Source organism: Vespa crabro, chromosome 12 (assembly GCF_910589235.1).
Source record: "Vespa crabro chromosome 12, iyVesCrab1.2, whole genome shotgun sequence".
Classification (NCBI taxonomy): domain Eukaryota; kingdom Metazoa; phylum Arthropoda; class Insecta; order Hymenoptera; family Vespidae; genus Vespa; species Vespa crabro.
The window spans coordinates 3,400,751-3,424,609 of NC_060966.1; the positions used below are offsets into that span (position 1 = coordinate 3,400,751).

Genomic DNA, 23,859 nt, shown 5'->3' on the forward strand with positions numbered 1-23,859 from the left:
AGGCATTACCCGCTGTTCGTGCTGCTTTGTGCGTAGGCGATCACTGAAAACCACATAGCTTCGTACATTCTTCTCTTAGTTTACTAAGAAATTGCAGTTTACCATAGGCTTCCGAAAAAATTGATGGCGATCAGGGAAATTGATGTTAATAGGTACGCCCTTTTGAAACGATGAAGGAATAATAATGATGATGATGATGATGATGATGATGATGATGATGATGATGATGATAATCTTGAATGATGTGATAGCAGTAATTGTCAGACAGGTATAATTACTTATACAACATAATTTGATATGATTTATTTCATGTAAATATTAAATTATATTGTATAAACACGTATGTACATATGTAATTATTATTGTTCAAAGTTTTGAATATTTTTAATAAAAAAATTAATATATCATTAATCAATCAATTCTATAATAATTGGATTACATATAACAGTATAATATAATGTAATATGTATATTAGATTTAAAATATTAAAATAAAATATATTGTCTATAAAAGTATAATAATAATGTAGAATGATATGATAGTAGTACTTGTGAGGTAGGTATATTAATACGATATAATTTGATTTGATTTATTTCATATAAATATAAAAACATATTGTATATAAATATTTTTGTTAAAATTAATAAACATTTTTAATAGAAAAATTTCAATATTATAGATCAATTGATGATTTACTAATAGGATTACATTTAAATATAATATAATGTAAATATAATATAATAAAATATATTATATAGAAAATATTAAAATAAATTACATCGTCTATGAAAAAATAATAATAATGTAAAATGATATGAAAATGGTGAGTGTGTGATAACGATATCATATATACTATTTCAATTTACTTATTTATTATAAATATGAAGAAGAAAAAAAAATATATATATATATATTTTTTTCTACATTAATAAATATTTCATTAATAAATATTTAATAAATTTTTAATATTTAAAATATTTAAATATTTTAAATTCAATAGAAAATTTTGACATTACTTATTGATCGGCTGAATAACATAATAATACTTTTACTATTACACAGAGAAAGATTAATTTTTGAAATTAATAAATTAATAAATTAATAAATTTTCTTGGAATTAAATAAATATGGGCCTTCCTCCTCAAGTCTCTATCTTCTTTTTATTTCAATAATTCTTAAAAATAATAATGTTAATAATAATATAATATTAACATTGAAAGTACACGTCAACTTAGTTTTAATAAGAAAAAAAAAAAACTTTATCCTTTATTATTTTTAATATATTTGATTTATTATCAATAAATTAGGAAAAAAAATGCTTTCTAATGTAACGATTATAATTTTGATATTTCTAAAAGAGAAAATCTAAAATATATCGTTTTAACAAATTTTCTAATTGTAATGTTAATAATAAATAATAATAACAATAATAATAAAAATAATATAACAATATTATATCATAATAATAGTGATAATAATAATAATAATAATAATAATAATAATAATAATAATAATAATTATAGATAATAATAATAATAATAATAATAAATAATATATTAACGATGACTGTGATAGTACGTAAATACGTAGTGGAGTGAAATATATAGAACGTTTATTGATTCTTTAGCCTTTTAAATTTGGAAGTTTTATTCTGATGTTATCAATCTTTCATACTTTTTCACTTGATTATATTATTATTATTATAATTATTATATATTAATTATTGAATTTTTTTTATTATTATTATTTTAATTAACTTAATATTATTTTTCTCTTATTGTATAATTATTATATTATTATAATAATTACATTCACACATACATATATATATATATATTTAATTATAATTGTACAATTATTATTATTATTATTATTATTATTATTATTATTATTATTATTATTATTATTATTATTATTATTATTGTAAAGATAATCAAATAATAATATTAATAACCAGCAACAATCTATTATTAATAATTGCAATTACAAATACTATTATTATTTACAATTTCAGACTTACTAAATATCTCTCACAATGGATGAAACAGTGGAAAAAGAAAACAATATAACTAACAATAATAAGATTGAAGATAATTATAAGACCGATGATGAATGCGATGAGGTAAATGATATTCATGATTACTATCTCAATTAATGCAACGTGAGAAATTTAATTCTTTCTCCGTTTTATTATCGACTATCTCGTTTTAGATCGATCAAATACCAATCACTACGACTACTACAAAAAACGCTTTGATAACGACCATGCTCGGCCCATGCGAAGTATATCCCCATCGGGTTAAAGTATCCATCGTAGGGGTTGGAAAGGTTGGAATGGCATGTGCAATCGCTATTCTCATGAGGGTTGGTATACCCTTTCCAATTTAACTACCTACTTGTGAGCACTCAATCGAAACGCTTTTACGTTTTAACCAAATCATGATTCATAGAAAATGGCGAGCGAGATCTGTTTGTTCGATAAAGATGGAACTAAGGCTAGCGCTGAAGCCGAGGACATTCAACACGCTGGAATCTTCCTTGGAAATCCTTTGGTTACCGGTACTTCAGGTAAGATTCAATTTAATAAATAAATAAATTATATATAGATAAATAAATCGAATAAAGAAAGATCGTTTCATTCGATCCATTACAATTACTTATTTATTTACTTTTTTATTTTCAAATTATTTTTAATTATATTATTAATCTAACATAGGAGTAATTAATTTTTGTTTTTATAAAAATTAAAATTTTAAGTTTTTACATTTGAGGTTTTTGTTTTTTTTTTGTAATAACGTGTTGTTGAAAGGGAGAGGTATCTAATTGTTTAATTGAATATATTTTAATGAAAACCGAAAGCAAAAAGTTCTTTTCGAAGATTTAGCTCGTATAAAAAAATAATATTTGATCTATCGAAAAGTTTCGTTCACATTAGTATACGATTGTAAATAATTGTAAATAAAATTTCATATGTAGAAAATTATTTTTGCATTGTATTATTTATTTTTATACTATCAAGTCTTTCTTTTTAAATTGTTCTTAGACATAAATAAATATTATTTTTTAATTCATTTTAAAATAGAAATTTTACTTGTTGAAAATTAATTTAAAAACAATACTTTGCCGCATATAATTATTCTCAAATCGAATCATATTTTTATATTTAAGATATTATAAAATAAAACTTTATTTTAAAAAAGTTATAATTAAATCAAAATGTATATTTCTGTTCATTCTTTTTCTTTTTCTTTCTTTTTTTTTTTTGAAAAATTATTTCTAAATAAATTTTATTTTGTAAAAACAACTTTTAGACAAAATCTTTTTTGTTTAGAATTATATTTTTATAAATAAAATTGTATATTTTGAAAATTATTTTCATCTTAATAAAAAAAATAAATAGATAAATAAACAGAATAAAACTAGATGATAGATTTAATATATTCATAAAAAAAAGTGATCACATTCTCTTTTTTAAAAGGGATTTAATATAACTTATCTCTGCTCATAATAATAATAATAATGATAATAATAATGATTATAATAATAATGATGATGATGAGGATGATGATGGCGATAATGATGATGATAATGATATTGATAATGATAATGATAATGATAATGATATTAATATTAATAATAATAACAATAATAATAATAATAATAACAACAGTAATAATAATAATAATAATGATAATAATAAAAATGATAATAATAATAATAAAGCGATTTATTATTACTCATTGTTTATATACCCCGTAGTCGTAGATAAAATCACAAACTCAAAAAAGATCAACCCCCAAAGGAATAATAAATCCAAATCTAAATTCTATACACGTTTTACATTAGTCACGAACTACCATATGATACATTCAAGGAAAAAGAAAATTCCAAGTAAAAATAAATGATCCAAGAAAAATTGACTAACTTCATCGTGGTACGTCTGTCATCCCAACGATCACACACACACACACACACACACACACACACACACACACAGACAAATACATACACAGTCCTATATATATGTGTATATATAGAATATATAAGACTATATATATAGTCCTATATATAATCCTATATAGATCGAATCCTATATATATATATATATATATATATATATATATATATATATATATATATATATATATATATATAGGATATATAGAACGATTCGATCTTAACCGAGGAGACAGAAGAACGAATTCCAGAAATTTTAGATTGATATGTCTTGGACTGATGAGGCCAGGCGTGCGTCGCGATCATCGGGTCCGATCGGCTGCCTATTTTAAAAGATGACCCGTCGTATTGGATTCTCTCTCGTCATGGGGACCCCTGTCAACGTGCAACGGCACAGAAATGATGTGCTCGAGAGAAACGAAGTGCGGAGGGATTCCGGGGAATGAATTTTTGGTTGTGGAAGCGAGTTTCGAGATCCGGATCCTCTCTCGATCCTGTCCCTTTAATCTCGGTTCTCATCTACATTGCCGCTTGCTTACACGCGGCAAACCCCCGACGACGGCAAAGCGTTACACTCGAGCTTTCCACAGGACAAGCTCGTAAATTTCATACTACTCTTATTTATCTCCCTCAGGATCGACATCACGATATGTTTTTTAGGATTTCTCTCTTTATGGGATTCTTTCTTCGTCTCTCTCTCTCTCTCTCTCACTCTCCCTGTCTATCTCTCTCTCTCTCTCTCTCTCTCTCTCTCTCTCTCTCTCTCTCTCTTTCTCTCACGTTCTCTGTTTGTTTCTTTTTCTGTCTCTTTCTTTTCTGGGCTTTTTTTCCTTCTCCTTTTTTTTTTCTTTGTCGACTTTTTGGTAGTTTTTAGAGGTTATATTTTTAGAGAAAACGGGGACGGACAGGTTTTATTGCGGCTCTCTGTCTCTCTCTGCCTCTTTCTATCTCTCTCTCTTTCTCTCGAATTTTAGCGTCTCTCTATAATCGTAACCACGATTCGTAGGTTTCGACCAGAATTTATAATAAGATCCAAGTTCTTATTCTTTTGGGGAATGGGTTACTATTTGAAGTTAAAAAAGTAAAAATATATAAGAAATATCTTTGATAAATCTTGTATGATAAGTCCAGGAAAATAATAGTTTATAATATCAAAATAACAGATAGAGTATAATTATTGTATTATCTCATGAAATAATAGACAATGATTTTAAGCGTAATGACAAATGAAAAGTGAATACTTTGATGAATCATTATATTAAAAGAAAAACATTTTATATATATATATATATATATATATATATATATATAATCATAGAAATAAAATAGAAATATAATAGAAAGTATGTTTTATTTCGTAAAAAATGAATTTCGATTTGAAGCATAGATATAACAGTATTAAGTACCATCGATGAGTCTTTTTAATAATATTTCAGAACATACTAATTCATAAAAAAATCATAAAAAATTCATAAAAAATCATTTTCAAAAATTGAAACAAACAAAATATGAATATTTCGATGAATCATTATATCGAACAAAAAACAACAAGGAAAAGAAAACAAAATATTAAAAAATGTTTGATAGAAGCTACGTTCTATTCCATAAAAATTGAATTACGATTTGAAACGTAACAAAGCATAAATATGAATATTTCAATGTCAGGTTTTATCAGTCAAGAAAAATAATTAATATTTTAAAAACGGGTTTTGTTTTAAAGTATAGTTGTAACAAAAATGAATATTCGTTTCTACATGTATTTTAAATTCATAAAATTATTATTCCGAAATATAAAACAGGACTCAGGTATTCTGTACGATCTGAATTTTGATTTGAAGCGCATAATTATAATTATTAAAAAATAAATTGCTACTTACGTGAGTACTTTTAATCAAATAAAAATATTCTTATGGATATCAAATAACATTGTAAATATCACTTCGTAAAGAACGAATTTTAATTTTAAATGTAAAATCAATCAAAATGAATAATTCTATGATTATATTTATAGTTTAAAAAAAAAAATAACAATATTTAAGAATACCTAACAGGATCTTTCAGTTTCTATTTTTTTTTTTTTTAAATAGAAAAAAGAATACTCCAATATATCAAATATGACCTAAGTATTATTACATAAGAAATAATTTTCGATTTAAAATATAGAAGCAATCAAAATGAGTACTTCAATGAATACACAAATATACGCACATTACACATACACAAAACGTATATATATTTTTCTTTTATCCATAAAATCAATATCCCAAAATTTGAAACTAAACCTAAACTATAATAATATTCGATCAATTTCGATTTTTTAACATAAATGTTTATTTCGAAAAGTTTCCTTTTACTTATTCCTTTTACTCTTTTTATTTCTTTTACTTCACACAAAATAATATATAAAAAATATCTAACATGAGCTAAGTAAGTATTATTATATATATGATATAAATTTCAATTGATAGATATAGAAGCAATTAAAATGATTATTTCGATACGAAATGAGTATTTCAAATCAGAAAAGAAAATATTAAATAAAACGATTTTATTAGATGCCATTTTGTAAGGAATTAATGTAGACGAGTCCTTGTTAGTCCAGCAAAAAAAAAGACGAAGAAAGAAAAAGAAAGCGAAAAAAAAAGAAGAAGAAAAAAAAAAGAATATATTTGCTCGTCGTCGAGTGGAAGTACTTTGTCGACACGTGTTGAGATCTTGTTTTCACATAACAATTACCCCAAAGAAATGTAACAGAGTGACCTTTTTCTTTTTTCCTTTTCTTTTTTTCGTTTATTCCTTTTTTTTTCTTTCTTTCTTTCTTTCTTTCTTTTTGACGTCCTTACCGTATTATCTGTAACAACATCGACGGTCTCAAAAAACTTCCTTTCGTGAAAGATACGGACTACCGTTACTACGAACAACATTCTCATCTTTATGAAGGTGTTACCACGAATGTGTATTTTTCGTTACAACACTGGCACAGGAATTATCCACTTGGCATGTCTTTATCGATGGATTTTATCACGAAAGAATTTTTAAAAAGGAAAAATTTCTTTTTCTTTTTTCTTTTCTTTTTCCTTCTTTTTTCTTTCTTTTTTTTCTTTTTTTTCTTTTTTCTTTTTTGTCTTATCCTTTCGAGCAAATTGTATTCGAGCCTGTTTCGAGCAGGTCAATGATCGTACAACTGACATGAATAAGACGTAATAAAAAGAGAGACGTTTCTCGGAAGGATTCTTAGATTTCAAACTTTACATTCATTCCCGTTAGAATTTGTTTTGCATAAATAAACGGAGGAAAGGATTATCATCATTTTTGCGATGAATAAACTTAACCGGGAAAATAGATTTCTCTGATACAAGGATTATATATTTATATTAACGTTATTAGTTATCGATTTTTTTTATATTTATATATGTAACTAATTATTTATTAAATTGGACGATTTTTCAATCTGTGTATATAATCAATTATTTATTTGTTGGAAGAATAAATAATGCAAGAATTTTTGAAAAAAAAGAAATGTTTCTAATACAAAATTTCTAATACAAAATTCTACCTAAAAAAAAATGTACGGATTCTTCAATAATTATATATAGATAAAAATATATATATAATAAATAAGTACATAATACACAGGTGTGTGTGTGTGTGTGTTGAGTTGAACAATAAAAAATTTTATATATATTTAATATATAATTATGTTATATATAATGTTATATATAATAATATATAATTTGATATATAATTATAATATATATATAAATGATATTTTATATTTAAATAAACAACATTGTAGCATCAGTATTTTGCGTTAAATATTTTAACATTATTGCTCAACCTAATAGAACATCTAAGAATATACTATTGAATATAATTATTACTTAGAATAAAATTACAATATATCTAATATAAAATGATATCAAATAATATGTCCAATAGTAAATATAATCTAATATAGTATATCCAATAGTAAACATAATTCAATAATATAATCTATAATGAACGCAATTTAATAATAATAAGCAACAATCAAATAATAGACCTTATAATAGATGCACAATTGAAAATATAGGAGATACGTAATAATAGATACAATCTATTGATATATCCAACAGAATAATATAATTTTTTTAATATATATATAATTAATTATTTATTATATAATTTATATATGTAATTAATTAATAATTATATATATATACATACAATTATTTAAGAAGAAATAAATATTTTTCAGACGTAAGCATGCTGCAAAAATCAACCGTGGTGATCATAACAACTCCAGAAAAACGTTTCAACGAAGAACCAAACGTTAAAGATAATTTAGAGATTTTCAGAAAGATTATACCACCAATAGCTAAGTTCGTTTGCAATGCAGTTTTATTGATAGTTACCGAGCCAGTCGATGTAATGTCTTACATTGCCTATAAATTCTCCAAATTTCCTCCAAATCGTGTACTTGGCGTTGGCACACTTCTAGACAGTGTAAGATTTAAAGATTTAATAAGCCAAAAAATTGGAGTAGCACGATCATCTATTAATTGCATGTGTATTGGTACGCAAGGATCTATGTCTGGTAAATACTGTTATTTCGAATTTATTTTCTATTCTATTAATGCAATACAAAATCTTTTTTTATTTTTGTTAAATAAATTTATTAACTTTTTTCATTATGAGCTGATATTTAACGTTACACTTAACTTTGAAAAAATAATATATATATATATATAAAAATAATAATAATATATATATATATATATATATATATATATATATATATATATATAAGTAAATAACAACAAATAACGTATTTGTATTTGCATTTTATCGCAATGCATATTTTGTAAGCAAACGTTTAATTAAGAAAATTATAAATTGGAAATAATTGCAAGATATTTCTTCATATTTAAAATAAGACATCAAAATTATAAAAAAAAAAAAAAACAAATCAAAAATCAAAATTAACGAAGAATAAACTGAAACAGTAATTGAAAGAATATATATAACGTAATACTTATATTCGTGTTTTATAATTATTTATATTTTATAAACGAAAGTTTATTTCTCTTCATTTTTTTTTTTTTTTTTAATAAAAGATTACATTCTTAATAACCGCGAATGATTTTTTTACTTAAGATAAAATATGAAAATAATAAAAAGATCAAATTAGAGTCGAGCAAAATAAATTAATAAAATAAATATAATATGCAAAAAGTTAATATATTTATCAATATTATTATTATATTATTATTATATATTCTACGTATAATATATCAAAATTTTCTTAAAGTTCCAATATGGTCGAGTATCGATGTGGCAGGTCTTAAATTAAGAGATATAAATCCTCGAATGGGTGAGCCAGATGATCCAGAAAAATGGTATGAAGTTACAGAAGCTATTCATCAAAGGTATTATATCTACTTAATCATAGAATCCATGAACTCATACTAACTATACAAGTACTATATCGACTGACTCATATTAATTAGGTACTCGTACTAACTATAAAAATATTATATTGGCTCGCATATTAATTACAAAAGTATTATATTACATGATAATATATTAACTTTGCATATAATACTTACTCATTTTAACTATAAAAATACTACACCAACATACTCATATTAATTAGATATTCATACTAACTAGAAAAATACTATATTACATCGACTTACTCATATTAATCATCTATTCATACCAAATTATTATATAAAAGTACTATAATAAGACTTATTCGTATTAAGTAAATAATCATACTAATTATGAAATTACAAAATCTACTTATTCGTACTATTTAGATACTTAGATCAACTGCATCAAGTAACATTCACATTTATCTATTAGTTTCATTACAAAAAAAAAAAATAAAAATAAAACAAAAAAGAAACAAGAAAAAATCCAAATAAAATTACTCTTTCAGTGATAAAATATTGAACGAAAAGAAAGGTGAAAAGGGTCCAAATTGTTGGGCTGTCGGTATCTGTACAGCTGAGATAGTCGATGCTGTTATTAGAAATACAAAAATCGTCTTACCAGTTTCTACTCATATACGTGTAAGTTAATAAGATAAGAAATAATTATATTTAATTTTTATCCATCGAACGTTATATTCTTTTTTTCATTTATTAATATTTAATTAGAATTGCAGTCATGGTAAGGAAAAAGATGTTTATATGTCAGTACCCTGTGTGATTGGCCGAGAAGGTGTTCATTGTACAGTACGACAAAAATTAACCGATCAAGAAAAATTAGAAGTACAAGCTTGCGCCGATAGTATTAGAAATACATTACGTGAATGTGGTATTTTACAAGAAATCTATGAAGAACTTGAGAAATAGTATATGAGAAAAGAATGAGTAAAAGTTTCATCAGAACATGAATCATTCACGGAAACATTTTCAACACGTGTACGATACGGTCAATGATACGAATGTTAGAAAGAAGGAAAAAGAAGAAAGAAGGAAGAAGAAAAAAAGAGAGAGAGAGAGAGAGAGAGAAAAAAAAAGAAAAATATAAAATGCGTTAGAACGTTGGTAACCGGTTCCCTACGTGTTCGTGTATTTGATTGGATAGAATAAATGATAGTAGTCAGAATCGACTTCCTTGAAAACTGAACTACTGTACCAGTAAAATTATACTAAGGAAGTCTCACACTTACAAACCAGAGTTTCTGCTTTATATTTAAGAGATATAAAGAATTCAGATCAGAATTGTTGTTAGTCCGGTGAAGCGAAGCGAGAAATACGAAAGAATGCCATAAAGTAAGACGTTGTTGATTTTAAGAATTAACGTTTCGAGACAGAGTTGCAATAAAAAAAAAAAAAAAAAAAATCAAGTTATTCGAGATAGAATAAAATTCATTATTTCACATTAGTGAGTTTAAAAATTTCAACAATTATCAAATATCAAAAAAAAAAAATTTCATTGTCTATCTACAAACAGAGAGAGAGAGAGAGAGAGAGAGAGAGAGAGAGAGAAATTTTATATTATTTTATTACAATTTATAATATCGTATTATAATTTATAATAGGAAGGAGGAGGGAGGTAATTGATAGCCATCGATCATCGGAAGCCATTAGTTACAACAGGTAAAACGGAAATTAAATTTCTTGATGTTTTCGTAACGTAACGTAACGTAAACAACGCCTCCCACCTGTGCAAATGATGCAGCTGCCGATTACATGCTCTCTTTTCTATATGATCGATAATTTTTTCATCGAGAGAACAGTTTCTTATATGCATATACAGTTTCTAATATATATATATATATATATATATATATATATATATATATATATATATATATATATATTATATTTTTTTATGAAATTTTTGAACTATTTTCATAAAAAAATTTCGCAAAAATTAATCGTTTTTTCTAATACTATTTAAAATATTCCTATAGAATTTGAATTTTATCCGCACGATATTTTCTAAAATGTTTAATCTTCAAAAATTTCGTTATTTTTACATTTTTTTTTTTTTTTTTGTCGAAATCGTATTAAATCGTATCGAACCCAAAATTACTCATAAATCTTCGTTACGTATAGTCTGATTTTTAATACGAATTTCTAATCGATCCACATAATCGCAAAATTGAAATTTTTGTTCATTCGCCATCTTTGAATATTTTTATATATATAATTTCAAACAAAAAATTCATGATTGTAATTGAATCCATTTAAAAATTTCGTTATTTTTATTTTTATTTAGAAATGAAAAGTCATATCGTATTGGGATTACACGTAAATTTTTCTTTGCAAATAATTTCATTTCTATTATAAACTTCAAATCAATTCAAGCATTCATTAGAACGGATGATAATCGTAATTACAAACACATAAAAATTTATATATTTATACGAATCGTAAAGGTTAAAAAAGGGTTTTGAAAATATCTCAAATAGTTTCGAAGATAATCATCTGTTACATTTATTGCTCTATAGTTGGCATTAAATCCTAAAAAAAAAAAAAAAAAAAAAAAAAAAAGAAGAAAAAATTAGTTCTATCTAAATTCAAGATAAGTAACAATGATAATTTCACGACGACAGAGATCTCGGATCTAATTTCAAGTCGTACATAAATGAGACCGTAACGATATCTCGAAATTCTTTTATTGTTCTAACCATTTAATATCCCGTAACATCAGATACGCATAGATTTAAATTGATAATAATATTAAAAATTACAAGTGCATTAGTCATGATTTTTCGATTTACGTTCAGATTTCACTAAAGTGTCACAATATCGATAAAATAACTATCGAAAGAAATCAGGTGTATGTATATATGTAATTTTCAATAAAAATGAATGAAGGAAAACGAAAAAACGAGACCAATGAAAATACGGCATCATTCTTGTTATCAAAACATGCGGATTATATTCCGGACGATCATCGAGTCAAGGTTGTTATCGCTGGTAGTGGTCCCATTGGAGTTGCTACCGCTATTGCTATACTTTTTAAGGTATTCTTTTTATAACATTATTTCTTTATTCCACGATAGATTGAAATAATTCGTCTAGATATAAATAATATGAAAATTTCTTTTTTCTTTTCTCAAAAATTTTCCCTCAAAATATAACAAAAAAAAAAAAAAATATTATTTATTATAAAGTGAAAATCTATCGAAATCGATGAACTTAAATTAAAAAATTTAACAAAAGAAAATATATATATATAAATAATATCTTATTTAAATCTTGTTCTATAATATTTCTAATTAAATAGAAAAGAAAAGAAATAAAGAAAGAAAGAAAATAAAAAAAAAGAAAAAAAACGTGAATTATTATAATCATAATCATAAATTTTCAATCGAATTCGATATAATGAAAAAGCGATCGATTTTATTTTACGATTCATTAATCATTGAATAAATCATATAATAGATATAATAATAACAATAATAATAATAAAAATAATAATAATAATAATAATAATAATAATAATAATAATAATAATAATAATAATAAATCAAACATGAGAGAATATAAAAGATAATAAAAAGAGATGTAAAACTGAACGTAGGATTAAGATATTGAAAATCGTTCGATGATAATCCTTCGTCGAACATTATTCGAAAATTATTGACACTGATTAAAAACGAACACGTGTTATCGAGGCGTAACTATTCCGACATGATTCGATGATAAACGAAGGAAGAAGAGAGAAAGAGAGATAAACAAAAAAAAAGAGAGAGAGAGAGAGAGAGAGAGAGAATGTGAGAAAGTTGATTGATTTTTAAAAAAATCTAAAACACAATAAGTCGTAACAATCTAAACGCGAGCCTTATGTGAATGGAGTGACTTGAACGTTCTCGCCCACGTGTTGGCTTGCAACGTGACTCGTATTTGTCCAAGTTGGATTCATCGAGACAACTAGGATTCGGAAATAAGTGAGGAAGAAGAAGAGGAAGAAGAAAAAGAAGAAGGAGAAGAAATAGAAGAAAAAAAAGAAGAAGAAGAAGAGTCAGTTCACGTTGGCGGATCTCTCGAAGGATATCTTCGAATCGTGGCTAACAACAAAGGACGAGAAGAGTACAAGGAATGGCCTTCCCTTATACCACGTGTCTTTGGTTTACCATCCCTTCTCCACATATATATATATATATATACATACGTGTTTATACGTGTGCATTATACGTGCATATACATTTTTATGGGGAACGGGGTCCTGAATGTAGGCTCGTTAGTGTGCTGGATCAAAAAGGCTATTATGCAAATGACCAACGAAAGACCAGAAGAGGAAATTTGGCTACGAGAAGAAGAAGAAGAAGAAGAAGAAGAAGAAGAAGTAGAAGAAGAAGAAGAAGAAGAAGAAAAAGAAGAAGGAGACAAGGAAGAAGAAGAAGAAGACGAAGAAGAAGCTCGAAGGATGGTAAAAAAGAAAAAGTATATAAGAAGAAGAAAAAGAAGAAGGAGAGAGACAGAGAAAAAGAGAGAGAGAGAGAGAAAGAGTGAGAGTGAGAGAAAGAGAGAAAGAGAAGAAGAAGAACGTGCTTCCTTTCGCTCGTTATCGGATCGTAACGCGAGCATTTACACGTCGACCAAGCGCCCCCGCAGGATACCCAACCAACTGATTTATGTTAGTCACCTACGAAGGAAGCTGAAATCCATACCCGTCTACGAGGACACGTTGACCACCTTATCGTCCTTTCTCATCCAAAAATTAAAACCGATTTCCTTTTCATTTGCGTTCCATCGTATAAATGATCTCTTATTATTTTTCAGATCTTAAACTAACAATATTATAATATTATTATATTATATGATTTTGTTTGATTGATTCTTTATGATATGACATTTGCGAAATTACATTAATTTAATGTTTATTACTATGAATTTATTATTATGAATTTTTTTTTTTCTTTTATATATCTAAATCATTGGAATATTTTTCTTTTTCTTCTTCTTCTTCATCTTCATCTTCATCTTCATCTTCTTCTTCTTCCTCTTCTTCTTCTTCTTCTTCTTCCTCTTCTTCTTCTTCTTCTTCTTCTTCTTATTATTATTATTATTATTATTATTATTATTATTATTATTATCATTATAATATTAAATATTATAATGAACAATATATTAATCTGTTTAATAGAATATTAATTACTATATATTGTGTTTCAAAAAATTATTTTAATATTAATTTATATTAAATAATATTTACTATATATTTGACACATAAAATTATAGATAATACGTAATATATAATAAATCATTATTTTACTTAATATAAAACAAAAATAATATAATTATAATTAAATACAAACAATAATATATTTCAAAATAAATAACTCTTTCTCTCTCTCTTTCTCTCAAGAAAATTGGAATGCTAAGGTCATTTATATTTTAGATTTAATATAAAATATAAAAATAATATAATTATAATTAAATAAAGACGAAATATATTTTAAAATAAATAGCTCTCAACAGAAAGAGAAAGAGAGAGAGAAAGAGACTGAGGGAGATATTTAATGAGAGAGAAAGAGAGAGAGAGAGAGAGAGAGAGAGAGACTGAGGGAGCTATTTAATGAGAGAGAGAGAAAGTTGGAATGTTAAGCTCATTGGCGTCATAGCGGAAGTCATGCTTGATGAAGTATGGTGATTAAACGGCATGGGGAATAACAGATTGGAAATATACAGGAGGTGTGATGCGATAAATTAAGAATCCGGTTTTGTAGTTCGCCGCACAGTTATGTCTTAACGCACCGTATGAAAGCACCAGATGTCAGAGAAAAATGTGTCCATCTGTTCGTACGGTCGTAAGGGTAAGGGCGAAGGAACTACTCAGGAAACACTAGAAGCTTTTTCGGTTCTATCGGATGAAGGAAAATTTGTTCGAAATAAAAGTTAATACGCGAAAATAAAGGGGTCTATACGTTTTTATGATGTCATTTAAGTTGTCGGACCATGAGAACAAGTCGTTAAAACGAAAATCGTTATATTCTTTTCTGTTTTTCTTTTTCTCTTTCTTCTTTTTCCTTAGTTCGGTTCCCTTTTTTCTTCTCTTTTTTTTTCTTTCTTCTTCTTTTTTTTTTTTTTTTTTTTTTTTTCTTTTCTTACAATACACCGCTGAGGGAAATTTTCAGTCGTAGGAAGCATAAATATAAAAAGAAGATTGTACCTTCAGTTTTTCAAATATCTTATTTCACGTTTTACATTTATATCGATTTGGTCGATCAATAATTTTTTAGTAATTTTGTATTTCTAAATAAGACAACGATTTCAAATAAATTCAAGAATTTGTTTATCCTTCAATTAACTTTGGATAAAAGTTTGAAACCAACAAAACAAACAAAAGTTTATTAATACTAATTAAAATTATATTGATAATTAAATATTAATAAATACTATAAAAATGTATACTTAAAGAGTGAACGAGAGAGAGAGAGATAGAGAGAGAGAGAGAGAGAGAGAGAGAGAGAGAGAGAGAGAGAGACAGAGAGAGAAGACATAAGATACTCAAGAATAAATTCGAACTTTTTTTAATTTTTTTCATTAAATTGTTAAAAATTGAAAACATAAAAAAGAATTTATTATTATTAACAAAAATAATATTATTAATTGAATATTTAAAAAAGATATAAAAAAATGTATACATAAAGACAGACAAAACTTTTGAATATATCTAAATAATAATCAAAAAGAAAAAAAAGAGAGAGAGAGAGAGAGAGAAAGAGAGAATTTATAACTTAATTGTTTAAAATACGTTCAAACGATTTAAAATTTTTTAATTAAATTGAATTAAAAATTCGAAATTTAAAAAAAAATAATTCGCTAAATATTAAGGAAAATGATATTATTAATTGGATATTAAAAGATAGTATAAAAAAATTTATATATAAAAATCGAAAAAACTATTCGTTATACCTAAATAATAATGAGAGAGAAAGAGAGAGAGAGAGAAAGTGGTAGAAATAGCATAATTATTCAAAAATGAATGATCGTAAATAAGAAAGGGTGTCGACGAGCAAATGGACAAAGTTTTATATCACAAAAAGGTGTGCTTCAAAAAAAAAAAAAAAGAAAAAAAAAAGAAAGAACAAAAGAATTAAAAAAAAAATAACCTGATCAAGCTCTAACGATCATACGCATTAGGGGATCGCCTACTGCTGTCCGGAGTAACGATCGATCGCTAGCACGTGGAAACTTAATGCGATTCCCGTGAGGGCTTGATGCACTCGATTGCGTAACGATTCTCCCTACGTACTTTATAACAAGGTTGCTCATCCGCCATTAACACTAATAACTATCAGCATCCGTATAGAGAATACAAGGATAATATTAATTATTCTCACCTGTCTCCACTTATTTTCACTAGCTCCTTTTAGAATCACTTCTTTCTCTCTCCCTCTATCTATCGGTTTGCTTCAGCGTCTTGCCTCAGAACTGGTCTTCATAGATATAAATGAGGATCTTGCCAAAGCGGAAGCAGAAGATATTGGGCATGCTGGTACATTCCTTGGCAATCCAAAAATCATCGGAACTAAAGGTACTTAACGAAAGATTTTTCCTTTTTTTTTTTTTTTTTTTATTATCGAGTATTATATAAATATTTATTTATTTAATTATCGTTACGTTATTTTCTTCTAATCATAGAATAACTTTTGAAAAAGATAGCCATTTTTGTTTTTGTTTTCCTCATTATATCCACAATTAGTTATTAAATTATGATTTTAGAATTATTAACAAATGGCATCTTTATTTGGGATTAAGTTAAATTATTACTTTTTTATAAGATGATACGTATTTAATTATTATTATGTTATTTTTTGTCATATAATTTTTTCGTTAATCTTAAAATAACTTTAAATAACTATTTTTTTGTTGTTGTTGTCTTTCTTATTCTTATTAAACCCTTAATTAGTTATCAATTATGATTTTAGAATTATTGACAAATGTATCGCCATCTGATATTAATTTAAATTAATCTTTTCTGATAATATTAGGATAATTTTATAAATTCAAAAAAAGATTCGATTCAGAACTTCGATGATGCAATTAATTAATAAAAATATTATATTATCAATAATTAATTAAAACTTGATAATTAACGAATAATTTATAATTATTCGGATGTTAAACAAAATCATTACTTTTGTGATAATGTAATCATTTTTATAAGAGAGATTGTTATAATTTTCACATGTATTTAATTACCGTGTGAAGAGATTTGGAATTACCAGTTGTCTTCCTTTTCATCAAATCTTTAATTAATTATTAATTAAAATTTTGCAATTATTGATAAATGTATTATCAGGTACCCAAACTAAATTATTACTTTTTGATAATATTAAAGTAATTCGATGAATTCGAAAAAGAATTAAAAACAACAATCATTTTCTAAAAACATAACATTGCTCAAATTATTTTCTTTTTAATTAATTTGTGATTAATTCGATAATTATGAAGTAATATACAATAAAGATGTTAAACTTAAAATCGCTATTTTCTGATAATGTTATAATAACTTTGAATACGAGAGAGAGAGAGAGAGAGAGAGAGAGAAATTGGTATTTCAAAAATCCAAAAATTATTTTAATGATGCAATTAAGTTTTTACCAGAATTCTTAATATTATTTCTCTTCTTAATTAAATTCTTAATTAGTAATTAATTAAGATCTGATATCCATTGGCTAATTTATATTTTTCTGATGTTGATCTGAATCATTATTTTCTGATAATATTAGAATAAATTTAAAGAGAGAGATTGCTGTGAATTTAAAAAAAAAGAAAGAATTATTATTTTAATGATGTAATTAATCATTTAACAAAATTTTTTATAATTATTTTCGTATTAATTAAATCCTTTAATAATGACTAATTGAATAACTATCAGTTTAAACGGCATTAACTAATGTATGTTTTCTCAATGATTTATTTTCTAATAATGTCAAAGTAATTTTGAGTAATATAGCTGTGAATTCAAAGAACGATTTTTATTTTGATTACCTATTATAATTAATTATTAAATTTGAGTTATTATAACAATTTTCCCATTAATTAAACTCGTAATTAAAAAATTAATTCGTGAGTATTTATAATACTAATTAATATCATAACTTTCACATTGCATGAAATGTTTGTAGACATGAAAAAAAAAAAATTGAATTAGAGAAAGTTAATTGATTAACATTAAAAGTATATATATATATATATATATATATATATATATATATATATAATTAAAATAAAAATTTTGTTATTATTATAATGCAAACAACATTGGTTCAATAATTATTTAAATTATCTTAAAAGAAAAAAAGGAAAAAAAAGAGAAGATCATTTTTATATAAAAAGAAAAACATCGATATTTAATTGCAATTAGATTGAAATAAACAATGAACTATTTTTGTTTATCTTTTATTATTTCTCGAATCAGTTTTACTTTCATGCAAGAAAACGATCTATCCATCATTCGTTTGATATTGCATTGACTATCATAACATTTGATAGTAAATTTTCAATACACGAACGTGTGAAATAAACATGAACGAGCAATTTCTCTCTTATAATAATCACAATCGAAATTAGCCCCATTATATATAAGTCTATGTAGTTCCTTGTTGCCAATATATTTTCTCCTTTCTAAACTCTGATAATAAAGTGGATACATGATTATTCTAGATATATTATGGCATTTTCACTACGTAGAAATAATAAATCCATTGAATTTCTCAACATCTTCATCATCTCATAATCGTCAATCCAATTATTCCTTTTTTTTTCATTGAACTGACACTATAACCCATAACCGTTGCCTTTTGTTAGATTATGCCTCGGCGAGAGACGCCGCGGTATGCGTGATCACATTGGGCGATAAATCGCAAGCGAATCAAGATCCCGCAGAACTACTCGAGTGCAATTTAAGTACATTCAAAGTGGTAGTACCTAACGTAAGCAAATATGCGCCTAACAGTGTCTTGGTGATTGTCACCAAACCAGGTTAATTTCAATCCTTATTAACTTTGCCCTTTTTTTTTCCAACACAAATCAATCATCTATTATTATATATTATTATCGTTAAGAGCATTTTCTCCTTTACCTTCTTTTTACTATTTTGTTTCTTTATTCTTGTTTTTTATTTTTTTTTGTATCCAGTCGACATAATGTCTAACGTGGCCATGAAACTTTCTGGTTTCCCACCAAATCGCGTTATTGGATTGGGAACATTCTTGGATAGCTGTAGATTTCGATTTTTCATAGCAGACAAATTGGGCGTCGCTGCTAGTTCGATCCAAGCGCCTATCATTGGAGAAAATGGATCATCATCCGGTAATGAAACGTTATCCTTTTCTTTTGATTTTTTTATTTTATTTTTTTTTTTTTTCTGTCTTCGTTAATTTCGTTGTTCAGAACGAGTTGACGTTGAAAATATATATCGTCGATTTATCATACCATTTCTTTCTTATGTACCATAGTACCGATTTGGTCCGCTGTTGGAGTAATGGGCATGAAACTGAAGGATATCAACAAAGAGATTGGTACCAAGACGGATCCTGAAGCTTGGAGCGAATTGCATGTTAAAGTTATTGACGCTGATAGCGACATCATCACTGGGAAAGGTTATTGCAACTGGGCAATTGGAATATGCGTTAGTGAGATTGTTGATGCTATTGTGAGAAACACATGTATCTGTGTTACAGTGTCGACCTATCTTAAGGTTAATTATTAATATCTCAGGGGTTTGGAATAATAAATAAACAACATTAGTATTGTTTTACATAAATTTATGGACGTCATGCATTGATCTATTCAATACTATATTATCGTTATTATACTAGTACTGTTTACATTTACATGTTATTGTTTTATATTTTATTTATATATAAATATATATATAAATAAAATACTCATTATTTAGACATTAATTCATTTGGACTTTTGGATCAATCCAATATTATATTATTAAATAGTCTAATTACATCATTGTTATTTGTTTAAGTATATAATATCAAATATTTTGACATATATTATATATAATTATAATTATAAATATAATAATATATATAATTATAATTATAATTATAATTATGTAAAATTATAATCACTTTACTGTTGAATTACGTTTAATAATTTCAATTCTGTTTATTTAGATCAAAAAATATGAAAAATTTGCGGCATATATTAATTATTGACCAATCAAATATCGCTATTAAATTATACCTAACAATATTAATATTGTTTATTTCAATATAAAATATTAAAAAATGTGACAATACTTATCGCTGAATTTAATATTATACAATTGAATTGCATTTAATAATATCAGTATATTATCTATTTATTTGATCGGTATTATTTATTAATCAATGATAAGTATTTTATAAAATAAATGTCAATTATATACGAATGTTTTATTCAGTATAAAAAATTAAACATCAGAGTTACGTCGTTTATATTACATATTGATATTTAATTATAAATACTGATCATTAATAAAATAAAATACTGATTAAATGTTTAAAAATATTCATACAATTAATAACAATCTCTATTTAAAATTTGTAATATTTTAATATATTATTTATTGTCCAATCTAATCAATTCTATTAATAATAATTTTATACGATTGGATTATAATTATTAGTCTAACAATACTAATGTTTTTTATTTAAATATAAAATATCTAAAGTTTTTATCTTATTACTTATTGATCAATAATAATTAAATAATAAACCATAATTAAATATATATATATATATATATATATATATATATATATAATTAGATATAAAAATATTGAATTGACACTATCATTTAATGAAATCATTAAAATTTTAGGGTTGTCGTCATGGATTAGACAAGGATGTTTACATGTCCTTACCTTGTATAATTGGTCGAAATGGCGTACAATCTCTCGTTAGATTCCTTTATACAAAAGAGGAACAGGAAATGATGGAAAGCTCATGTCGTAAGATTTACGAAATGCAGAGATCAATTTTGGAGAATCTTTTTTAATTCAATAGTTATATATTTCTGTAATATTATATTTAAGATATTATTTTTCGTATTATCTAAAAATACATATTGATAATCCATCAATGAATATTAAAGTTCTAATAAATTAATTTTGAAAAAGTTGTAAGATAAAGAATCCTTCTTAATTCAATAGTTATTTATTTCTATAATCTATGGTGTCCCTAAAGTAAGCATTTATTTTGAGAAGAGAAAAAAAAGAAATTAATTATACAAAAAATATTTTTATAAGATTATAATTATATATTATAATTTGTATCAAATATATTCGATATAAATAATTAATGCAAAATAAATTTAATATAAATTTTAATGATATGAAACATTATTTAAAAAAAAAAACAAAAAATTTTCTAACATGTTATTATTATATATTTAAACAAAATATATCTATTATGAAAGAAATGTCGAGAAAAATATAGCTTAAGTTAGAATTTAAAATTTTTATATGTTCCAATGAATCGATTTTGAAAAAGCTGTAATGAAAAATCCTTTCTAGTATAATTTTAACGTATACTTCTGCAATATTATCCTTGAGACATTTAATTTTGATAGTCATTAAAAAAAATGTAACGATAAACAATCGTTAAATGTAAAGAAAATTTAATAAATCGACTTTGAAGATATTAAAGACAAAAATTTTTTTTAATTTAATTAGATTGTCTACTATGTTTAATTTTGTCCTAGTTTAATTACTCTTTAATTCTGTCCTTGAGATATTAGTTTTGATGATTTCTAAAAAAAAAAAAAAAAGCGTATTAATGAGAAATTAATGAATGTAAAATTTTAATAAATCAACTTTAGAAAAACTAAAGTGAAAAATCATTTTCAATTCAATAATCGTATATTTAATAATGTAACTGTTAATGTAATAATATAAATAATTTTCAATTCAATATTTTTCAACTTCTATAATAATTTTAAGTTATTATTCATTTAGGTTAATATTTTTCTATATTTAATAAGTATTTTAAATAATTATACGATCGGTATATAATATGATAAAATATCGATACATAATATAAATGACGTAATCCATATGATTAATTATTTATACTGACAAAAAAATATTTACATATTTTGCAAAATACTGATGAAATAAATAAAAGTAAATAATTTCCAATTCGATATTTGTATACTTCTATAATAATGTATACCTTTTTATTTATTTAAGTCAATACTTTTGAAAAAATTTAATAATTACTAACTTTTTCAAATAAACGAATAATAATAATAATAATTTTATATAAAATATCAGTACTTAATATAATCGGCTCAATTAAAAACCAACCAAGACGTTCAATTACAATATTTACGCTAACAAAAAAAATATTCATACATTTTACAAAATATTATCAAAAGAAATGAAAGTAATAACGCACTTGTAATAACATCCTCCTCGATCTAATAATATTTTATATTATATTTTTTTTTTTTTTTTATTATATAATAATATTATGCTAGAGACATTCGTATACAATTTTTTTTTCATTTTTCTTTAATATCTCTAAAAGTAAAAAAAAAAAAAGAAAAAAAAGAAAGAAGGAAAGAAAGAAATAAATCCCAATCAATAAAAAGCCAATTGAATGTAAACATCTGATAAATCAAATAAATCTTCGTTCCATTCAAGATATCGCAATGAAAACAAAAGGAAAAGAAAAAAGAAAAAAAAGCGATAATATCTTCTAAAACGTATCAAATATATTATCTCAATTCGTAAAGATTAATACCAAGTAATAATAATTAATTGATTCGTATTATAGGCAGCTCGTTGGTAAGATTGAGTCGTCGAATGATAAAACGATCACCATTAAAAGTACAAAGAAGGTTGGTTTTAGCGTTGTTAGCAAGCCACGGATAGGGCAATTCGTTAGCAATAGCCATCACATATATATATATATATATATATGTCTTTCTCTCTTTGCCACACAAGGCCAGGTTCGACAAAGGGCGTGTAGAGAACGCAATCCAGTCGATATCTCGAGAGGACGACTCACCGATTGCTTATTTAATAAAGTGCCCTCGATATACGAGAGAAGGGCCACATATATGCGCTCGCGAGTCATTCGTTAGTAACCGAAAGAGAGAGAGAGAGAGAGAGAGAGAGAGAGAGAGAGAGAGAGAGAACTCAATTAGTTCGCGCGCATTTCAAAGTCAAATCAGCTTTGCTTATGCAAATGCAATTGCTTTATCGGTCCACCTTCTGATCGAATATACGAGTATATACTTCGAATATAAGAGAGAGAGAGAGAGAGAGAGAGAAAATGAGAAGATGCTAAAGTTGGATACTAAATGGAATGACAACCGACAACGATGAGTCTTCACGAGTTCGCAAGAGTGCAAGGAAAAGAGGACGAAAAGAGGATGAAAAGAGCATATAGAGAGGGATGAGAAGAAGAGAAAGGAAAAAGGTGCCAAGCGGTTGGCC

The 23,859-nt window shown here is 25.1% G+C and overlaps 2 protein-coding genes across 2 annotated transcripts; both read left to right on the forward strand.

Annotated features, from left to right (window-relative positions):
- Window positions 1–1,562: 1,562 nt before the first annotated feature.
- LOC124428378 (L-lactate dehydrogenase-like) lies at window positions 1,563–10,692 on the forward strand. Its single transcript, XM_046972322.1, has 8 exons — window positions 1,563–1,574; window positions 2,084–2,122; window positions 2,212–2,364; window positions 2,451–2,568; window positions 8,195–8,533; window positions 9,248–9,365; window positions 9,881–10,013; window positions 10,101–10,692. Exons 1-8 carry the CDS (start codon window positions 1,563–1,565, stop codon window positions 10,296–10,298), a joined length of 1,110 nt encoding a protein of 369 aa, XP_046828278.1. The 3' UTR covers window positions 10,299–10,692.
- Window positions 10,693–12,265: 1,573 nt separating this feature from the next.
- On the forward strand, window positions 12,266–21,413 carry LOC124428379 (L-lactate dehydrogenase-like). The gene is made up of 6 exons (XM_046972323.1): window positions 12,266–12,424; window positions 16,827–16,944; window positions 19,224–19,397; window positions 19,554–19,727; window positions 19,874–20,115; window positions 21,237–21,413. The coding sequence occupies exons 1-6, from the start codon at window positions 12,266–12,268 to the stop codon at window positions 21,411–21,413; spliced, it is 1,044 nt and encodes a 347-aa protein (XP_046828279.1).
- Window positions 21,414–23,859: the final 2,446 nt, after the last annotated feature.